The sequence below is a fragment of the Ctenopharyngodon idella genome, chromosome 15 (assembly GCF_019924925.1).
Source record: "Ctenopharyngodon idella isolate HZGC_01 chromosome 15, HZGC01, whole genome shotgun sequence".
NCBI lineage: Eukaryota > Metazoa > Chordata > Actinopteri > Cypriniformes > Xenocyprididae > Ctenopharyngodon > Ctenopharyngodon idella.
The window spans coordinates 253867-267671 of record NC_067234.1 but is presented as its reverse complement, the minus strand read 5'-3'; the positions used below and the strand labels follow the sequence as shown (position 1 = coordinate 267671).

The 13805-nt window shown below is 40.0% G+C and overlaps 1 protein-coding gene across 1 annotated transcript in view; it reads left to right on the top strand.

Moving 5' to 3' along the window:
* The first annotated feature begins 209 nt into the window (after positions 1–209).
* Positions 210–13805, top strand: part of LOC127495656 (dihydropyrimidine dehydrogenase [NADP(+)]) — a 146399-nt gene continuing 132803 nt past the window's right edge. Inside the window, exons 1-2 of the mRNA XM_051862599.1 lie at positions 210–621; positions 2175–2258. Of these exons, the coding sequence (XP_051718559.1) occupies positions 442–621; positions 2175–2258 (264 nt within the window). The 5' untranslated portion in view covers positions 210–441. The remainder of the gene's footprint in view (positions 622–2174; positions 2259–13805) is intronic.

The window sequence follows — 13805 nt, the reverse complement described above, 5'->3', positions numbered from 1 at the left end:
TCAGATCTCCCTCAATTAATCCACCATTAGATGCCTGAGATTCATGGCTCACTGCCTTTGCTTACTGCGTTGGAGCTAAAATCTAATTAGACCCCCTCTCTCTCTCTCTCTCTTTTTCTCTCGGCTTCTCTTTCTCTATGTCCATCCCTCCTTAGATCGAAAGATAGACGGATCTTTCCTCACTGAACGCTGTGGTTGGGTATTTTAGGTGTTCCTCCCTCTCCCTCTCTCTCTCTCTTTCGCTCTCTCTCTCAGTATCTTTCCTTACAGCCACATACTCACTCTCAGTCTGTCCCCCTCTCTCCCACTCCTGCTTTCCCTCCCACTCTCTCTCTGTAACTCCTTCGCTCCTCTCATCCTCCTGTGACTTAGTCTGCTGTGCGCAACAACTTGCAGACCTCTCTCCTCTTCTCCGGCGAGGTGGCAAGCGTGTCCTCAGGCATGGGAGGGGATCCTGCACGTTCGGGCACATGGTCTTACGGCGACGACGGATCGGCGGCACAACAACCTGAAGGAACGGAGGCACGGCATCCTCAGCCTTCCCCGTCACTGCCGGCTCAAGGCAGTGGACGAATGGGCGGCTTTGTGCTCAGCGGGTGCCGCTCTGTAGAGATCTCTAGGGTAAGCCTGCTTCAGTGGAGTAAGGATTTGTGCCTGTTTTTTTTTTCTGCCACTACTTTGCCTTTTGTTCCTTTTGTGACTCGTCACAGTATCATGGGGGAAAGAAAGATTTGTTGCCATGGGTATTGTGTGAGCTGATTGTCACTGTGCTGCAGATTTGTGTAATCGCGCTACTATCGGGGCGGTGGATATTTTTCTGCTGGATTTGTCAACTGTGTTTGCCGTATTAACATATTCATGGGATTCCTGCTCCTTCAATTAAATGGCAATCACTGGCAGGCAGCAGGAGCCCTGTGTCAGTGAGCCTCTGTAATGATGTGTGAGTGGAATGAAGAGGAGCTTCACCAGAGAAAAAAAAAAGAAAAGCTTTTTTGTCCCTCTCTGTCCACGTTTTGTCTTCTCTTTTCTATCGTTTGTCCTCTCTTTGTCCACCTCACGTCATGTTTCGTTGTTTTTGTTGTTCTCAAAAGCCCCAAAATGGAGGGAAAAGTCACAAAAGGATTGGGACAGTCACTCTGACTTCTCGTTCGTGCACCTGCTGCAGGAAAACGCTTCTGGAGACGAGATTGAAGACTATGTGTTTTTGCTATTTAATTGTGCCTGGCCAGAGGAAGATGTTGTACCATGGGAACCTGGCTGTATGCATGCTTGGGGGGCACGGGAGGGTGGTCTTTTAGCTTTGACAGGGCTGTCCAAACAAGATAAGAAGAGAGTTTTTTTTTTTTTTTTTGACAAGCCCGTTGTGCTGAACCAGTGGTTGTGCTGCTGTCACAATGTCTCCAATGTGTTGTTTCTCTACTACGTGTCTTGTTTGGTGTGAATTCTGAGCAAAATGTTGTAAGCATCTGTGGATGGGTGTGTCTGAGTGTTTCGAGCATGTTAAGATAGCCACGGTCCATGTTTATGCCATGTTTTTGAATGTATTATGTTGTGTTGGCTTTACACTCCAAGTGTCATGGTGAATCACCATTGTTCAGTGCTCATTCTCTTAATATTTGCATTTAAATGCTTTTTCTTCCCAATGGCCTGTGAGAAATGTTTCATGAAAGCTGTTGTAAACACATTTCTCACATTTACATCCTCCCAGCACAGAGAATCTTTGGATTTTCTCTTTGTTCATGTTAATTTATGGTACCACGTGAGTTAGAAAGTGTGTATGAATGAATTCCACAAAGCTGCAAAAATACATGTTCTGATGTCCATCTTTTTCCACTTCCATTTGGTAGCTGCTGCACCCCTCAGAAAATGAAAGCCATAATAACAGTCATTGTTCCCCGTTTCTGACAGCCATCATTGCATTCCCTTTTCCCCCCAAACGATCTGTAATTTGCTTCCCGCTGCTAATGGATTTTCTGTATGACTCCTCTTTCTCTTTCTCTCTCTTACTCCCTCCCTGAATGTGTGTGATGAGCATGTGAGACTTTGAAGGTGACAGTGTTTGACTGTTAATGTGGTGTGCAATAGCGACGTTAAACCTATGGTGAAGAATATATCAAGTATCTGTGCACATATCAACTTTTGTTTAATTCCTACCTCTTTAACATCGTTCCCAGATTTGGCCTGGATGTTTGCGAGCGCTTCCGCTCCCTGAGGACGGGCTGGACCGAGGACAGGACGTGTGGTCTGTGAGCTCCCAGGTAAGATGATCCCCCTCACCATCTGTCTCTCCACATAACTAGTTAAACCCAGGAAGGGAAGCATTTTTTACATGCAATATCCTCCCTCTCCTGCTACAAATGCAAAGTGTGTTCATTTCTGTCTGCAGATGCAACCTTTGACGGGGGCCTTGGCTTGTGGTAAAGGGCATCTTCAATCAATTCCCCTAGAGAGAAAACTCTGCTTTGGCCTATGCCACTGTGAATGGCTGAAAGTCAGGCGAAGCCCCCTTTTACTAAGGCTCTCTTCGGTGACGGGTATTCTTGGGTGGATAATACGGCTCTCGTTGTTATTGCTTAAGAATACGCGTAGTTGAGGAGAGTCATTGTCGACTGTCTTCGGGGAGATAACCTCCACTGATCCCAAAAACCTTCTGTGGCCGTTTATGTAGCAACTAGACAGCTAATCATTTTCACTGTGGTTTGTTTGATTTCTGCAACAGGAGACAGACAGCTCTTGCTCTCAGTGTAGTGTCTCCACCTACATTGGCAAATCGCCGCTTTATGTGCTATCCAACGAGCGGCGTTTTGCATTTCACACAACTTGTTTGTTTTTTCCTCTGAGTGTGCGTGCGACGAGAGGTTCATGGGGAACGGCGTTTATTTTTGCTCTCTTCGGGGAGTGTTTTAGAGTACACATGCCTGCTTGCCTGGCTGATAGGAATGCATTTACTGCTCTTTATTGTTAGTCCTGAGCACCAGCGGGAGCCCCGGACTGCATGGGGTGTTCACACAGATTGATTTTGAGATGGCATTAGTCGTACAGTTTTCGCCATTCAGCTGACAGCGATGGGAGGCAAAATGTCCACGGAATCTAAACAGGCTTTGCTGTGAAAGGGGAGGGGCTTCAAGTCTAATTACAAAACACAGCTAAATAGAAGCAGCATAACAGATTACATGATTGTGTCTGCTGAGCTCATAGCATCAGCTGGTTCATTCTGATTGTAGCACCGTTTCTCAGGACAAAAACAGATTGAATATCTTTTTTCTCCTAGATAAAGACACACATACGCATAATGTTCTTTTCCAAACCGCTAATTACTTTTTAATGATGCGCTCAAATGTCTGAGTTAGCTTGTGCTGGTGAAAGCCAATGAGGCCCAAGGCGTATAAAGACGGTCAGTGTTTTTAAAGCAGTCATATCTATATCTCAGATTTGATCATAGGAATATGTTGTTTGTATAATATTTAACCAAACAGCTTTAATATAACTGAATGCATTTAAAATGAATGTGGAATCTATTTTTAATGGCTTGTTTTTAAACTAAAGGACTGGCAATTTTAAATATTCTCTGCTCAGAAAAAATACTTGTTTTTTATTTACGAATCATATTGTGTGGGTTTTTATTTAATTGATTTACAGAACTGTTAAGAAACACTTGATTTTAAATGCATAGCTTGCTTCTTTCATTCTCTGCTGTACGAAGGCCTGGGAGACATAGAGGCAAAATGCAAATTGGCTGTTACTCTGTTTTAGTAATATTAGCCAAGAAGTTTGTGAAAATAACTAGAGGCTTATTAGAAATGCTCATGAAAAGTCCCTAGCCCAAGAAACAAAACATATTACTTATATTATTATGTAATCTAGTGATGTATTACTAATATTATACATATCATAGGGTTGAAATGTGAATGAACTACTTCCATACTCAAGGTATATTATATTATATTATTTTTTAATTTATTATTGTCATGATTGTAATGTCATTCTTTGTTACTGATGCACATTCAACTTTTTTTTTTTTTTTTTCAGTGTAATTGTATTTCACACAAAAGTTAGTGATTTTACTCAGCACTGAATGTGCCTTTATCATTAAATCATGGTAAATGTTGTATCAAATGACTATATGAAGCCCTAAATAAACTCTCTATAAAACAGTCCGGAACATTGTTATGAATTTGTCATGGCTTGAGTGAGTTTACTCTGCCTTCCCCCTGTTTTCTCTCTCTGTGTTAATAGCTTTCATACACCTGTATCCGTGCAGGTGTTTTCCTCTTTATGATTACCTCTCCCACCCACAGAGCTAATTTCAGCCTTGGAAAAAAAGGGGGGGAAAAAAAGGAAAACATTAAATAACCCATGGAAATTTCACTAGTTTACTAAATAACAACTTTTTCTTGTGCTCTCTGTTTCTCTTGTGTAGACAGCCACATTAGTGGAGCTAGTAGTATTTTGTAGCAGGAAAGCATTTCAAATCCATTTGAACTGTATTCAGCTTTGAGACGTTTATCATGATGCATTCCCCTCTTATGCTGCTATCAACAACAGCCAGGTACCCTCTGTCTCACTATAATGACACTTTAAAAAACTAATCTATTTTTGGGTGTTTGTGACACACTGCCTTAGTGAGAAAACTGGATCAAGCGTTCCATTTCACCAGCATTTTGGGGAGAAAAGATTGTGCTATGGGAAAAAAAAAAAAAACTGTTAAAATGCGACTTTTTGATCAAAATGCGTCTTAGAACCCATCTATATTTTTACAAGATGTATTACTCACTTGATACTTGTGTTGGCAAATGCTGGTTTGTTTTAAAGCAATTGTCAGAAATAAGCTGACAGATACTTGAATGCCAAATGCTACCCAGAATTCTGTGTAGGCAAACGTGATCTAGACTAAACAGACATTAGCCCACACTCCAAAGACTCTGCATACTTGGCTGAGCTTGAAGCTGCGCTATCAGCTCACCCATATGATATGAGAATGCTGTTCATGTGTACATGTCCCTGCTGAAAAATCCAGCATTAACCATCATGAATTCCATGTTGGTTTTTGAGTAAGAGCTGGTATATTGGTTGTACAGCTGCTGGTCCACCAGCACCCCCGCTTCCCATGCTGGGGACCAGCAAACCAGCATCCCATGCTGGACTCAGAATGCAAAACATACCTTATGCTGGTGACCAGCAATGCTGGATTTTTCAGCAGGGGTGAGCGAGCGCTGTGTTTTTATCCCTTTTGAAGGCAGAGTTACCTTAAAAACTTGGGCGGTGCCGTCCCCAAACCTCTCTTTGGCTTTTAGCTACTTATCAGAGGGGTCGACAGATCAGTCGTAGTCCTAGTTAAAGGGTCAAAAGAGGTAAAACCATCTGAAGTTGAAGGGGGGTCTTACAATTGTTTGCTCAAGGCTATTAGTGCAACGAATGTGTTGTGGCAACTGAAAGCTCTCGACAAGGCCATTGCAGGCCTCATGGTCAAGTGGCTGCACTTAAAACATTTGAATACTCTGAAAGGGCCTCGAAATTGTGTTTCGCCCATTCGCCATCTCTCTGTCTTCGCCTCGCTCGCTCTCCCTTCCCCCTCCCTCTTCGCTCTCGTATAAGCTCTGACCTTTTGATACATAATCATCTCCTGGGGGCTGCACGCAGAGCCTTTGTTTACTCCATCATCAGGACCACCTTCAGACAAGACCCCCCTTCCTCCCGCAGCCCTTCTCTTCGCTCTCCATGCAGGTCATATCTTTAATTATTCTGTGATAATTAGTCCAGCAGGGCATTTTCATCTGCATTGATATATGTGCGGTTCAGGGTAGGACGCTCGCTTTGTGAGTTTAAGAGCGCGCGGAGGTGATCGGTATGCATGCCATCTGCCCTCCAATTGCCTTCGACAATTTCGCTGAGGAATAAATGGAGGCCTATCGGCACAAAACAAAATAAGCAAATCAATTATCTGCGCCGCTGCAGCTCTTTTACCGAGCACTACGCATTTCGCATGTAGCGTGGGCTCTCCGTGAGAAACAATCTGTCGGGTCCTTGCTTAACTGATGCGAGATCGTAATACAGCACAACAGTCGCTCTTTGGAAGTTCACGCATTTCTTTGCTAATTAAATAGCCATGCGTCCTATCGTCGCAGCTGGTTTAACCGTGTCGTGTCAGGGCTAATTGCAATTGAGACGTCGGACAGAATCAACTGCTATTTCCGAGGTAGATTTTGAGCACTCTGTGCCTGATAAGTCAAAGTGTGAAATAAAACCGACTCGGAGAGGCAGTTCAGTCAGCCAGCTTTGTTTCATCCTCGGAAAGATTGACACCGACGGGAATTCCAGATCAACAGTTGCCAGTTTTGTGTGCTTAGAGCTGACACATTGACACACATAGCAGTGCATCTCTCTGTTAAACAAATGGCTCGTTGAGCCGCGGCTGACTCTGAGATCAAATAAAAGCTTGCCTAAATCCTCTCAAGGAGGACAAACTCTGTTTCTGTCAGCAAGACGAGCGACTGTTGTATTCGCTGCTAATCAACTTTCACACTTCAAGCTCACATCAAGAGCTAAGCGTGCAGCATGTGCCTGAGCCGATCCATCGCCCTGAAAACCACAAAAGCACGTGTGTTGCTATCAAAACATTTTCGGGCTGGGGCCTGGCCAGCTGTTGTGGGTCCAGATGTGCACGCCTTGCTCCTTTCTCACTTGTGCTTTATCACTCTGACTGCCAGTGAAGAAAGTTTCACAGATTGGTGTTGAACAGAACGCTACGGCTTGGCTTGTGCGTAGATCAGTTTTCATGATACATCTAACTCTCACAGGATTGGCCAGAACCCTGCAGAGAGAGTCTGTGCTGCTACAGCCATCTGGCATGCGTTGGGTCAGCAATGCCTCCCTGCCCTCTGTTTTGGCCTCCTATCTCAATCCTGCCTGCTCAATCCAGTTGTTTAACAGATATTTACTGTCTGTTTGCCAATTGCTCATCTTCATATTCTTTTTCCTGCACTATATAACAGGTTAGGACTGCTGGTTGTGCTTGGAAGACTTAGTTGATTTAGCTAATTTGTCATTTAGCTGACATTTCTTTACACTGCGATGTACAGTGTGCTTAATACAGTCCCATTGGAGCAGCCAGGGGTTAAGTGTTTCGCTCAAAGGTGCAATGGTGATTTTTCATGGGGTCTATGATATGTTGCAGGATTTGGACAGTAGTGTTTCAATTAAAAGCTTCTGCTAAATGAACAAATGTACTGTAAAAGTACAATTAGCAAAGCTTTTAGTTTAATTACTTAGGTGGTAGCATTGCTAGTTTTTAAATTATGTAGTTTGTCTTGTTAAATCATACATTTCCTGTCAGATTCATTGGTGGTAAAAAATGGTACAAAGTACACAAATGTCCTTAAAGGATTAGTTCACTTCAGAATTAAAATTTCCTGATAATTTACTCACCCCCATGTCATTCAAGATGTTTATGTCTTTCTTTCTTCAGTCGAAAAGAAATTATGCTTTTTAAAGGAAAACATTCCAGGATTTTTCTCCATATAGTGGACTTCAACAGTTACCGACAGGTTGAAGGTCCAAATTGCAGTTTAAATGCAGCTTCAAAGGGCTCTACACGATCCCAGCTGGGGAATAAGGGTCTTATCTAGCGAAACAATCGGTCATTTTCTAAAAAAAAAAAAAATTTATATACTTTTTAACCACAAATGCTCATCTTGCACTAGCTCTGCGATGCGCTGCGTATTACGTAGTCACGTTGGAAAGGTCACGCGTGACGTAGGTGGTAGCACCGTGGTAGGGCGAAAAACTATCTAATTTATCTAATTTTATGTAATTTTCTTCTCCTGTGTCAAAATCGTCCAACGTCGTTATTTTACTTTTTTTTTTTTTTTTGGAAAAACAGTTTGACTTAGTCTTTGCATGTATGCTTTGTTAACACTTGCTGGGAAATTCCACCTACGCCACGCGTGACCTTTCCAACGTGATTACGTGATGCTTGTCGCATCGCAGAGCTAGTGCAAGACAAGCATTTGTGGTTAAAAAGTATATAATGTTTTGTTTTTTTTAGAAAATGACAGATTGTTTTGCTAGACAATACCCTTATTCTTCATCTGGGATCGTGTTGAGCCCTTTGAAGCTGCAGTGAAACTGCAGTTTGGATCTTTAACCCATTGGTAACTGTTGAAGTTCACTATATGGAGAAAAATCCTGGAATGTTTTCCTCAAAAATCTTAATTTCTTTTCGACTGAAGAAAGAAAGACATAAACATCTTGGATGACATAGGGGTGAGTAAATTTTAATTTTGAAGTGAACTAATCCTTTAAGTTCAAGTACAGATATGAGATCCTACTAAATTATTAGTCCATTAAAAGTACTTATTTTACTTAAGTACACTGATAAATAAGCACTTTTGTACCACTAAAGTAACATACTAAATGAAAAATGTACTTATGTTAAAAAAAAACAACTTATCATCCACCAACGAGAATCAGAACTAGCGATGTTCTTAAATTAATCATTCTTTTGAGTCGGATCCTTTCAATGAATTGTCTGAACGGGTTAGCATAATCATCTAAATCATTTCACAATTTATTCACACAGTTTCGTTACGCACTGAATCAGAATCTTCTAAATTAGTAAATTCACACTGGTTTCTTAAAAAGAACAAAAAAGTATCAAGAGTAACAGTACACACAAAATTTAAAAGTACCACATTGTTTCCAATTGGAAAATGTTTCTGTAAAATAGTTATTTAGCTATTTTGTTTGGTTTCTTTTTTCTGAGTAGCTTGCCCAACAGTGCAATTTAAACCTTTCGATTACTAGCACAGAGGTTTAACCAATAAGCAACACCATATGTGAATCAGTTAATTAATATTTCCGTTGCAGCAGATATTTCATAGCACTTTTAGACTTTAAAGTGGAACGTATCATGCTGCTCCTTGTCACATATACTTAAGCTGTTCCTCTAGCACTTGCTGATGGAAACCTGCAAGACCTCCAGTGAGTACGGGGATGAAGTGGAGAGGACTGCAAGGGCTGACGCTTTTCTTGTTAAAGTAACCCAAAGGTCAGCCACAACCCAATCCTTCCAATCCAGTTAGAGCTGCCGGCAAAGCTGTCCAACACCTTGCTTTTTCTCAGTGCCCCCAAATCCTTGACTGGCAGTCAAAACAGCCCTGAGCAGAATCAGAGGTGTAGTTGACCGCCTCTCGTCTGCGCTTTGCAAACCATCCCTTCAAGTCGCCTCTAATCCTCTGCTAGCCCGGCTGGCCGCAGCACCTTTAATCCCGATGCTGTCTGACAGAACTGAGCCCAGGCCTGAAGTTTAGGCTCTGCTTGCTTGGGAGAAATAAGGTGATGGTGAGAAGCATTTCAGGGCTCAGCCAAAGTCTGGACGCATCCGATGACAAACAGACACTGCCCGGATCTGCCTCATGGCTGACGGTTAGTGAGCCTGAACCTGCTCTGTTATCACTCAACACGCTTTTCTCTGCAGTCTTCCATCAGTGTCAGATGGAGGAAAGCAGAGATGACAACAAATAGTATCTTCTAACCTCTGATGTTTAAGGAGATGCGACTGGTTAAAAATAGTACGTTTGAACACAGGCTCTTAAGTTAAGAAAAACGGTATTTGCTTTCAGCAGGTCTCCTTTTTAGGTGCCAATTTAATACGCCGCAAAGAATTTAGCTGTATTTTTGTCTGGTTTTGCAATGAAAATATCTAAACATTATTAAAAACAAGATAATTTTGCATTTGCATTTGTTAACACTATCGGGTAGGTTTAGGGTTCAGTGTAGGTGTACGTTATTAAACGTGATGGTGCATTAAGCTTTTAGCGCCACTCACCGGACATTTCGATTCAGAACTGCAGTGATATGTATAAACTCCAACATAATAAAACGTCATATTCACATTCATCTGTTCTGGAAAAGACTAAACACACTTTTAGCACCACTCACTGGACATTTCACTTTTAAACTGTTGTGAAACGGGCACGACGCAACGTATTTTGCGCTTTGCAAAAATGTTGACACGGGTACTTTTTTGTAATGAGACTGGGCTGGAATATACATAAGCTTGATTTTGGCAGACGAGATCTGCTACGCTGCTGCTGCTGAGCAAATACAAGAATTTGTTCAGCTTAGTTCAAATAACAAACAAAAAGACAGGCTGCTGAAAGAAAATTGAACCCCATAGCAGATCTCTACAGGTGGTGCTGGGGAGGAGGAGGGACAAACAGAAGTTTTCATAATCGCACAGAAGGGCGGTCGCAGGCTAGGGTACGAGATTGTTAAGTGGATTAGGAAGTACTTCTGATTGGCCGATGCCACGCCGTTGGAAGAACCAATCAGTGCTCGGTTAGAGTTTCATGTCTGAACTATGTATCTATAATATTTCACAATATTACTGTTTTTACTGTATTTTTGATCAAATAAATGCAGCCTTGGTAAGCATGATAGATTTCGTTTAAAAAACAATAATACTTTTACTGAATTGAAACCTTTGAACGGTCCGATGGTTTTAATTATGAAAAGGATTTGCAGTGTGATTTTTGCAAAATCCACACATTTCAGATTAGATGTTGACCGGTTCTATATAATCTTGTTTGTGATTGTTTCTGCATAGCCATGAATTGTGAGGTGAGCGACTGGCTCTCTTCTCAGGCCTCTGTGTTTTCAAATGATGTTCTTTTTCATGTCTCCACCAAAGATGTGCTGCTGAATTCAGACCTCTGTGGAACACTGAAGGGAAAATGAAAGACTGTAAATGTTTAATGCTCTACCAAAAAACAGAGAATAGGAAGTTAATATAAAATGTCATGCAATTCGAACCTCGCCGCTTCATTCGATCTGAATTTTCACAGACCTGTCATTTATATGAATTACTGTATCAATTAATTGGAATGACTGGGAAGCTGCGTGGTTCCTCCTGGAACAATATTGCAGTATATTTCTCTGTTGTTTCATCATATCAGAAATAGTTATGGTTTCCAATATTCTTTTTGTTCTGGATGTCTGCCAAGTTCTACACAGGCAGTGTTGCCAGACGGCAGGCATTTTCAATCCAGAATGCTAAGACCTACTGTGGTTGGCAGAGAAGAAAAACATTCGAAGCTTGACATTTGTTAATGCTCTGTCCTAATCCATGGAAGACATAAATGTAGAACAAAGAAAATAATAATAAAAAAAGAATAGGAATTCTCGAATTTCTCCGTAAAGAATGCAGGAACTGTTGAGTGTGCAGGTGGAAGAAGGAAGAATCTTCTAAAATCATGGCAACAAAAGTCCAGGCTGAAAACTGATGAAAGAGCTGTAATTTTCCATGCATGCAGCAAATAGGACATTTCCTCGTGTTACTCTTTTCAGAAACCTCAAATGTTTTTGTGACAAACATTATTTACAGAGGTTTTCTGCAGAGCCCAACAAGAAAAAATGAAAGGAAAAGGAAAAGTGAACCAAGGTCTGTTTTTTTTTTCTTCCCTGTCGCTGCCACTGTCACAGGAGGTAGCCTGTTAAACGCAGGAAACCGTTTGGTGTGTTTCTCTCTCTCTGACTGCCACACAACGCTGTTTGTCATTCCCTTTTGAACCGTTGCCTACCGGATCAAAGCATGCATGAAAGTGTGCAGGTTAGTTAAAACCAGAGATGTGTTAAACCACATTCCATATGCACACACACACACACAGAGCTCAGTCACTAAGGATAGCTCCACTCTGATGATGAAGCAATGTGCTTGTGCTTGCAAATAAAAGGGAACGATTGATGCTGAAGAAATCACAGGTATTTTTGAACCCCTGAAAAAATGGCTTAGACGTTATAATAATTGATAGACCTTATTATTGATAGACAGATTAATCAGTTGCTATTTGGCCATTTTGAGATTATCTGTAAAATACTTGGCTGTTTTTTTTTGTTTTTTTTTGTTTTTTGTCGTTTAACACTTCCAAAATCTACTGACAGTCTTGTCAATGGATAAATAGACATTGAGACAAATAGACGCTTTGTGTTTAAAATGTTTTTTTTAGTGAATTTTGAATAAATATTTTGTTATATAATAACTTATTATTTTTTTAAATTATTTTGCTATCATTGTATTTTATATAAATTACCTTTCAAAAGTTTAAGTTTATATATATATATATATATATATATATATATATATATATTTATATATATATGGTTTTGAAAGAACTCGCGTATTATTGCAATTTAAAATGCTTTTTTCTATTTTATCATATTTTAAAATTTAATTTATTCCTGTGATGCAAAGCTGAATTTTCAGCATCATTACTCCAGTCTTCAGTCACATGATCCTTCAGAAATCATTCTAATATGAAGATTTGCTGCTCAAAAAAAAAAAAAAAATTATCAAAAATGTATTATCAAAAAATTATTATCAATGTTGAAAACAGTTGTGGTGATTAATTATTTTTTTTGGGAAACCGTGATACATTTTTTTCTTGATTTTTTGATTAATAGAAAGTTCAAAAGGACAGAATTTATCTAAAATGCAAATATTTTATGATATTATGTATTTACTGAAACTTTTATTCATGTCGAATAGAAGTATTAATTTCTTTAAAAAAATTCTTACTGACCCCAAACTTTTGAACAGTACTGTATATAAATGAAACAATAATATAAATGAGCTAATTTTAATAATTTTATGTCTTTAAACTATATTTGTTTATGTGCACAATATATGCAATGCAATTTAATGTTACCAAAAAGTGTTCATTCTAATTCTTTTGCTAACACTTTATTTTACAGTATCAGTGTTACACATGTTTCATGTAGTTACTGTAGTAATAACTATAAATTATGCATAATTACATGCAATTAACCCTAAATCAAACCCTCATTCTAACCCTAACCCTATAGTAAGTACATGTAGTTAAAGGTGCAGTAAGTGATTTCTGAGAAACGCTGTTGAAAGTGACAGAGCACCAAAACAAACTTGTAGCCAATCGGCAGTAAGGGGCGTGTCTACTCATGATGGGGTAGGTGCCTGTGTTGCATAGCGTGTTCATGAATTTGGGGGTGGAGCTATCGAGATAGGGGTGTTATCCTTTTGGGTAGGGGCGTGTTTGTTTTGGTGATTTCAAATATCAACAGTTTCTCAGAAATTGCTTACTACACCTTTAATTATTATTACTCAAACGTACTTAAATGTATAATTACAATGTAACACGGACACCTTAAAATAAAATAAAAACCCATTTTTTAAATATAAAATATATATTATATATTCAAAATTCTAAATATTTTAAACAAAATGTGTAGTTCGATGTTTAATGTCTTTGTGTTTTCAATGCCCATCAAACAACTCATATCAGTCGACCACTGCTTATTATCCATCTATAGTTTGATTATGTAACAGCAGAAGTCCCTTTTTGTTAAGTATATAGAATGTATGATAACCTACTGTACATGTAACCTCTTCAAAACTGTTTAAAGTCCTTTAAATATACAGCCGGCTGTTTTGTTTTACAGCAGGGCAGTGAAATATCCCAGTGTACTGACAGCAGCTCCGTTCACAAACGACTAATCAAGCCGCCTTCCTTCGCTTTGAAAATGAAAGGACACTTATCTGATGTCAGGTTTGTTATTGCCCAAGGACTGAGATCATTTCTCTTTCAGCACAAAAACGCTGGGTGACGAGAATCAATCAAACACTGATTCACCGAATTGGCCAACACGGAGGAGAGGAAAAATTCACGGGAGCCAAGTGTGTCATCTGTTGCCAGAGTCTGTCTGTCTGTATGCGTGATGACAATGCTGTGCTGGATTCTGGTCCGTGCGTGTATGCTAGAACACTGGGTCTG